Below are 8,842 nucleotides of genomic sequence, written 5' to 3'. Positions count from 1 at the left end.
TATATATATATATATATATATATATATATATATATATATATAAAATTCCAGTTGTTGCAATTTCAAGCAATTGGCAGTTCATTGCAAGAATTTCATAGCTTGTAAAAACGGGTTAAAAGTAAACAGAAGCCATGGCCTGAAAACTTTGCTGCTATTTTATTGGCTGCAGGAATATCCCCAGCTCCTGAATGGTTACTTTTCATGGCCAGGTATGAGTTAATCCTTTGCAAACATTCACTGCAATCCCATGAATATGGCACCAGACATAGAATGAATGATGTGAGATAAGATCTATATTGGTCAATATTTTTGTGACAACATTGAAATTTATTAGGAGAACTTGACATAAATGTGCTTCCTGTTTGGGATGATGATTTGTAACAGGAATGTGTCCAAAAAGTGTGCAGAGACAATCTTCTAATAATTTAAATATTCACTTAAAGTGAATCTCCTTCCAAAACTTTTACCATTTGGGTGACCCCCTATGGGATATCCTCTGACATCCTGTCCTGGTGACTTGCTGGTAGTAAGGAGACATTCCTACGTGTGATTCTTATTTTGTTGCTGTGTCTCCTTTTTTTTCCTTACTTCCTTTTTAGGTGACAACTTTTTCTGACATTGTCCAAAATAAATTGGATGGAGTTACACTTTGGAACTAGAAATCAGTGCAACTGACATTGGCTTCTGTGTAAGGCAGATCATCTGATTGGCTGACTCTAACTACAGCAACCAATCAGTGCCTCACACTGATCCCACTGGAACTGTCAGAATAAAAGTTGGACCAGGAGTGACCCTGCTCATGTAAAACAGATAGGGGCAGTAAAGGAAATGGAGGGACCTATAGGCTATAAAAGACTCAAATTCAATACAATACAATCATCAAAACATTATTATTATTAAATGCAAGTAGTGCAATAACCTGATCTTGCATTAGCCATGCAGAAGCAGCAAAGCGAGCCAATTGTTTTTTCTAGTGCTGATAGGAGGAGAGATCGGAGTGACAGAGAGCTGAGTTTATCACATGTGCTGCTTCTCCTTTCACAGGACCACCTAGGTCCAGGACCACCCAGGCTCCGGGAAAATGGGATAAACTATGCTGAGCATCAATCTTAGGACATCTAGTTACAAAAATGTACTGCAGGTGACATCACTGGATTAAAGGTATCTATTGCAGCAAAAGCTGTTATTTTACCTTTTATGGGCAATTTCATTTCAAGGCTCTTTATTTAGTTAGTTATGATTTAAGCTAGTCCTATGCATGAGTTTCTAAGAGTTTCTGGGATACAAAAACTTTCATGAGCAAACTATATACATGGAGCTTTTTTAATGAACAGGACGTTCTGAAATATTTAGGATCTGCTTTGTGGAAAAGAAATTCAAGGCCAAATGTCTCCTCATTCTGCATTATCCCACATGTGCATACAGCAGAGTCTGATTGGCTCCTAGTGCTGCGCCTCTCTCTTTCAGTCTATTTGCAATGTAGAGGCTAAAAGGAGGCATGACAATGACAGGACCCCCAATCCCAGAATACCCTGTAGATCATTTTCCAGCCATACTGCATAATTACCAACCCTGCCATTGTACCTCCTTACCATTGGCTAGAAGATGCCCCTTGTAGTCATTGTCCAATAGTGAAACACATGGGATGGGAGGGTATGGCCATTCACCAGTAAGATTGACCCATTAATGCATTTGTGGCTACAGGGGCAGACATAGGTGAATAGAGGGCAGCAGCATGAGGGCTTTAGACCCTGTCCAGCCAATAGAAGCCACCACAGGGGCCCCAAGTCAGTTTAGTCGGGGGGGGGGGCTCAATTTAGTTCAGCACAGGCACCCACTGTTGGTTACATTCACCACTGGGTGGCTACATACAGCCACTGATGCATAAAGGTATGTTATGGTGTGAGAATTAACCCCCGCAACCAATCAGAATCCCCTAATACCTTTCCCATGGCACACATGAAGACGTTAATTTTTGAATGATTGTTTGAAAAATAAGAGCAGAACAGACTGGAGGTGGAGATCTGACTCCGGAAGCAAATTTGCTGAGCAAGGAAATGTGTCGGACCTCTGCAGAGAGACCACTGCTTCCACAGGGAAAAACGGGCCTTCAATACTGCTGCTGGCAGGGGACAGACTGTACTATTCAGGCTGTGGCTGCTTCCCAAAGAAAACAAACTGTAAGATTTTTCTGTTGATGAATCCAACATGCATTTACCTGATTAAACCAATAATGGAAAAGCATTTGCAAAAATGTAATAATAATAATAATAATAATAATAATTACCATTGTTTAATGGGTCTCTGTTTGTACTTACCTAAATATATACGTACTCTTTTCCCATGCAGGACATCTCAATGTAGCATCCATGAGCTTCTCCTTCCCCATGCTCCTCCCCTTACTGCTCCTATGGTGCCTGGCCCTACCGGGGGGCCACACCTTCTTCCCCAACTTCTGGTCCAAGGTTTTGTCCTTCACCTGGGGCTCCTACACCCATCAGGACCTGACAGAAGAGGCGGTACTTAACATCACCCTGCAAATCCTATTGGAGAAAAAACATCCCACCCGACCCCCATTGCGCTGGGAGGACTTTGAGGTATGAGAGCAAAGTGCACAATTCTGAGTAATTTGTAATTTATTTCATTATTTATGAACAGGATGATAAAGGGTCCCCAATAACTTGTGTTGTTATTGGGTGGAAGATACTTTGTAGAAAAGTTTGTGGAAAAGAATGAAAGGTTACCTAAAGGGCACCCAGGATTCTAACTCTGCCCCTACAGACACCCCAGATGATAAATCTGCCCCTACAGACACCCCAGATGATAAATCTGTCCCTACAGACACCTCAGATCCTAACACCACCCCATAGCCACCCCAGATCATAACACAACCCCTTAGGCACCCCAGATCATAACACTGCCCTATAGGCACCCCAGATCATAACACAACCCCATAGGCACCCCAGATCATACCACAACCCCATAGGCACCCCAGATCATAACACTGCCCCATAAGCACCACAGATTATAACACTGCCCTATAGGCACCCCAGATTATAACACTACCCCATAGGCACCCCAGATCATAACACTGCCCCATAAGCACCACAGATTATAACACTACCCCATAGGCACCCCAGATCATAACACTGCCCCATAGGCACCCCAGATCATAACACTGTCTCCACAGGCATCTCATATCATAACAATGCCTCCACAGGCACCCCAAATCATAAAAATGCCCCCACAGGCACCCAAATCATAACACTGCCCCATAGGCACCGCAAATCATAACACTACCCCATAGGCACCCCAGATCATAACACTGCCCCCACATGCAGTCCAGATCATAACCCTGCCCTTAGAGGCACCCCAAATCATAACACTGCCCCCCAGGCATCTCATATCATAACACTGCCCCCACAAACACACAGATCATAATACTGCACCCACAGGCATCTCATATCATAACACTGCCTCCACAAACACACAGATCATAACACTGCCTCCACAGCCACCCCAGATCTTATCACTACCCCTACAGGCACCCCAAATCATATCATTGCCCCTACAGGTACCCCAGATCATAACACTGCCCCTACAGGTACCCCAGATCATAACACTGTTCCCACGAACACACAGATCATAACACTGCACCCACAGGCACCCCAGAGCATAACACAACCTCCCTGACAGGCACCCTAGATCATAAAGCTGCCCCCACATGCAGTCCAGATCATAACACTGCCTCCACAGACACCCCAGATCATATTCCTACCCCAACATGTAACTCAGATCATAACCCTGCCCTTTGAGGCACCCCCAGATTGTAACTCTGCCCACACAGGCACCCCACTTCCCCCACAGGCACCCCAGATCATACTAATAAAGAACCCAAACTTTTTATTTCATATTTAATAAAACATTAGACTTGTTTAGAATAATTTTATGGTGGTCTTTGTCTTCCTCTCGTGTTTGTATGGTCATCACAGGGCCCGGAATTGAGCGAAAATCTCCCTAAGCAGGTAAAAAAAAATGTCTAATAAATTTTGGGACCTATTTGTTAGTGACCCCTGAACACTGGTATGGGAACATCAGCACCATGCGGCACAGGTCGTCTAGCTGATTCCAAATCAGGGTACTCCCACTTGTTTTTCTTGTAACGATTGAAACCTTTTACATTAACAGCAAAAAAATAACAATCATTATGATAATTATTGGGCTCTCATCATACCATAGCTACACCAAATTTCAAACTTTTCAGTTTTCCATTTTCCACTGACAAAGACACAATACACAAATTTTGCATACCATATGGGGATAATAATGGGATATAATACTTATCTTGGTTCCCCAGTTTAATACCAAAATATACAAGATATGCTTGTTTCACAAATTCTGTAATGTTTCTTGCTAAGAATATTCACCACAAGTGTAGCAAAATACATTAGGGTCATTTAAACAACTTCTTCTTGAAGAACTCATATTTCTGTAAAAAAACAAAGTGTATGAATAAAAAGAAGGTAATCGAAAGTTTCATGAAAATAATGCTACATTTATTATATATAAAATGCAAAACATCGGTGTAAATAAAGATTTAAAGATGAATAATATTCTTTGTTACCATTTGTTGTTGGTAAAATCCTCTATTCTGATTCCTGTATCACTACAAGAACTAGAGCCAATTCAATGAAACTGATGTCATTTCTGGATTCAGCAGACCTAAAATACACTAAATATATAGAAAAATCCTTGGCAAGTGAAATGTATTTTTTGTTGAGCTGTGTTATTCTTTCCAAAGACACCAAACACACGAGCTCAGCACGATACAATAACTGTGGGATCACTTCCTTTTCAGTAAGCCTTTTCTCTATTTTTAGATTTCTTCTTTCTCGATCTGTCCAAGTCGTGCTTTTTGGAAGCTGATATTATACTGCTGGCTACATGTTTTGTTTTCTAGTTGGGGATACATTTTGTTGCCTTGTATCCTTTGTGATCCATGGATTAGAGATATAAGAGATTGGGGGATGGGGAGAAGGGAGCAGGTGCATATAAATAATGAGAGGGGGATTATTTTCTGGTTTTGTGGATTTCCCCGTTCTGCTAGACAATGATGTGAGGATAATTCAGGAGACATTTATAATGGGAGCCGTCTGGCGGGTGCTGACTCACCCAATGATTCAATAGGACGGGTCCACAGCCAAGGGACACAGCGGGATCTCTGGCCCAGAGGCTGCTATCCATGGTGCTACAATCACACCAAGGGAATTCCCTTCTGCAGCCAGACAGACATTGTCTGTCATCGTTCTCTAATCATACAAATATAGAGTGAGGGAGAGGTGCAGCTGAACAATTGTTCCTTTATTAAGTCATTCTCCAGGCTAAGCAAATATTGTCTACATGGAAAAGTCTTGTGTTATTCTTCCAAATCTGTGCAGCAACATGAAACTTTGTTTTTGTGCAGGAGCTTCCTCTAATAAAGACCAGTTAGTGCCCTTCTCTCTGTCTGTGCAAGGTGACTGGTCTTGTACCTGCCCTCCCGTTCTTTTCTGTAGGTGGGCGGGATTTTAGGGCCCCTCCCACAGCTCTACTCTCTACACAGGGTATTTGTAGCACAGTGATAGTGTCACTGCTATTTTTACAAGATAATATCTGGGTTCACATGGGCTTTTGTATTGTTTATATTATATTTTATATACATATTACCAATATTATCTAAATAGTGCATACTATTGCCTTAATAAAAAGTTTTATACTATATTGGTGCTTTACTTGTGCATTATGTATATGTGATATGAAAGATTATTATTATTAACCAGTATTTATATAGCGCCAACATATTACGCAGCGCTGTACATTATATAGAGGTTGCCAGTGACAGACAGATTTAGACAGTGAAGCAGGAGGAGCAGAGGAACCTTCCCAGAAGAGCTTACAATCTAAGAGATTATACCCAATAATTGAATTTTGATTTTGGATCATCAGGTCCTACAGTATGAGTACTTTTTACTGACATTAAAATGCAATACAAATCATTTTGAGCAATCATGTATGGATACTTTGGGTTTTTCCAAGGCTGGATAGGATACACTTTCATCAGTGAAGATGGGTGATCCAGCAAACCTGGAATGCATTTTTTAAAAGTCATTTGCTATTTGTTTTCAATCTTAAAAAAATAATTTGCTATTTGCTAAAAAGCATTTGGAATCCTGCTCCACATCCATTTCAGGTTTGCTGGTAAAAGGGTATCTTCTGCAGCCTTGGAGGGCTTTCATAAATCACACCCATTATGTTATTGTGAAGTCCGACATGTTGCGTGTGAATGGAGTGGCAATGTAAACATTTTTTATTGCTTTACAATTGATTGTTTTATATATTGCTATATATTGATATATTTTTATATATACTGCACCAAGGTTTTGAAATTTTATGGTGCTGGTATACTTTTTTTTTTATTGAACATGTGTGTAGAAACAGGAATATGTACTCTCTTCATCTGTAGCCCATGTGATTGTCATTCTATATCAGAAGTGCCTGAACAAGGACAATAATGGAAGGATCACTAGGTATTATTTTACTTAACGCTGCAGATTAATTTTTAATTTATCTGAATGTAAATAATTAATAAATCTGAATTACTTTGAATTTTTTTACTGTATTAATGCCTTTATGAGATTGTAATGAATGGGATTTTCTTTATTATTCTGCGGGGACAGGCTAGCTTTACCATTCTTTATTTCATCCTAAATAATTCTCTATACGTCCTCTCATGTCATTTTTTCTTTTTGCTATTAAAGGGCAAGACGCTGACCCCAGACAACATACTTCTGGCATATTATGGAAATGAAGTGTCTTTGCGCCAATACCGGACCTCCATGCGTCAGATCGTCAGTGCCAATGCCAACATGGATTTCCTGAATGGGACCCGCAATGACCCCATACGTCACTTTGACTCTGAGAGGGTCAGACAGGGCAACAGTCTCTTGTTGCGGGCCAGGGAGGAACTGTTAAGTTACATAAAGGCCAAAGAATATGGAGGTGCACGAGAGATCCTTGGGCACATATTACATGCATTGCAGGTAATAAATTTAACCTGTGGACAAAAAAGGAAGGCATTTGATTGTAAGCTCCTTTGGGCAGGGTCCTCCTGTGTCATTGTTTGTATCCATCTATCAATTGCAGCCCTTATTTAGTGTACAGCGCTGTGTAATATGTTAGCACTATATAAATAGTGTTTATTAATAATAATAATAATAATAATAATAATAATATTTAATACTACTACTAATACTACTACTAATAATAATAATAGGTTGTAAGGGCAGATATACCGCTAGGCTCATGCTCTTCATTGGCTGAAAGCTCCTCTGGGTACTTTGCCCCCTCTAGTGAACAGAAACAGCATTGCGCTGGTTTGAAAGGTGAAGCATCTTTGGTCTAAAACAGCGGTCACCAACCTTTCCGACCTCACAGACCACTAAATTCATCATTTCAAATCCGCAGACCAAATATTATAAATACATTTGTAAAATAATGATCTTCCTAATGGTGCTGACAAGGACTGTGGCGGCTCTGATTCATTGATCAGCTCACAGATTAGTGAAGTATTACTATTGTTATTATTATCATTAGTTGTATTATCTTTGGTATTACTAAAGAAATGCAAAAAATGTGTTTGTTTTTTCCCACTCATTATGGGTTTATTCCAATCTAAGACCAAACAAGAAATGATAGTTATCAATGTCAAACTATTTGATGCCATTAAATATAACAGGTAAAAAAAAAAAACATAGCTAAAGTCATACTTACCTAAACGAGCATCTGAGAATAAACAAATAAAATAAAAAAACAAATCAGATGAGAATTTATATGAGAATTATAGGAATTTGTTAGAATTTTTTTTTATTTTATTATTCAAAAAAAATGCAAATAATGCCCAAATTTTCTCAAGGGCCACTTGTTTAAATATGTGCACAAAAATACATACAAAAATATGTTAAATATTCTACATCAAGTGATGATGTCATGGTCTGTAGCCTAATAAATTATGTTTTAAAGTAAAAATTTACTTGGATCTGTTTCAGAAATAGAATACCCAAAAGCTTGCTCCACCTATCTTCTCCTGAGTTCACTATCGTTGGCCATCTTGATTGGTTTGCCTGGAATGACGTAACTCCTGTGCATACATATACGAGAGTTTATTCATCATGGCACCTGTCAGATGATGATGGCTTGTACACTGAGCTGTATGTGCTTCCTATCCCCAACCTCCACACACTGCCCTTTTCTGTTCAACAATTATTGTGCCCATGTATGCACCGCCATCTCCAAAAAAAACATGGTTCGAGAGGTCCCGTGTGGGGGAACTTAAAGCCCTAACCTACTCCAACATTGAACATGAGCCAGGCCTTCTCCTACATCATCAGTACCTGACCTCATAAATGTTCTCTTTGCTGAACTGGCATGAACTAACTCTAAAACAAACTGGTTGTGTACACTTGGGCACAATCATGGTGGAACAGAAAAGGGCCTTCTCCTTCTTCATTATGGTCCCGGCTTGGTGCAGAAGGACATGTTTGATCTGAGAAAGATCCTCTGTAAAATGTTGCAAAAAATGGAAAAAAATTTTAGTGCCACCCACAAGTACTGGCCATATAGTAGAGTCAGGAGTTCACAAATGGTGTCATATGAGTATGAGTTGTCCTAGAAGAAAAGGTTAAAGAGGATCGCTCAATGGTATAACTGTCTAAGAGTAAATGCTCCTAGTTTTGGGAGATTTCCTCTAACATCTCATTGCACCTCTGGGACAAGAAGTGAAGGAGAAGACAGAAGATACTAAAAT

General features: G+C 39.9%; 1 protein-coding gene across 1 annotated transcript in view; it reads left to right on the top strand.

Moving 5' to 3' along the window:
• Positions 1-8,842, top strand: part of VWA7 (von Willebrand factor A domain containing 7) — a gene marked incomplete in the record, with an annotated part of 35,675 nt that overhangs the window by 2,175 nt on the left and 24,658 nt on the right. Inside the window, 2 exon segments of the mRNA XM_072429537.1 lie at positions 2,350-2,597; positions 6,798-7,079. Coding sequence (XP_072285638.1) covers positions 2,370-2,597; positions 6,798-7,079 — 510 coding nt within the window.

The sequence above is a fragment of the Pyxicephalus adspersus genome, chromosome Z, assembly GCF_032062135.1.
Source record: "Pyxicephalus adspersus chromosome Z, UCB_Pads_2.0, whole genome shotgun sequence".
Taxonomy (NCBI): Eukaryota; Metazoa; Chordata; class Amphibia; order Anura; family Pyxicephalidae; genus Pyxicephalus; species Pyxicephalus adspersus.
This window is presented reverse-complemented; position numbering and strand designations above follow the sequence as displayed.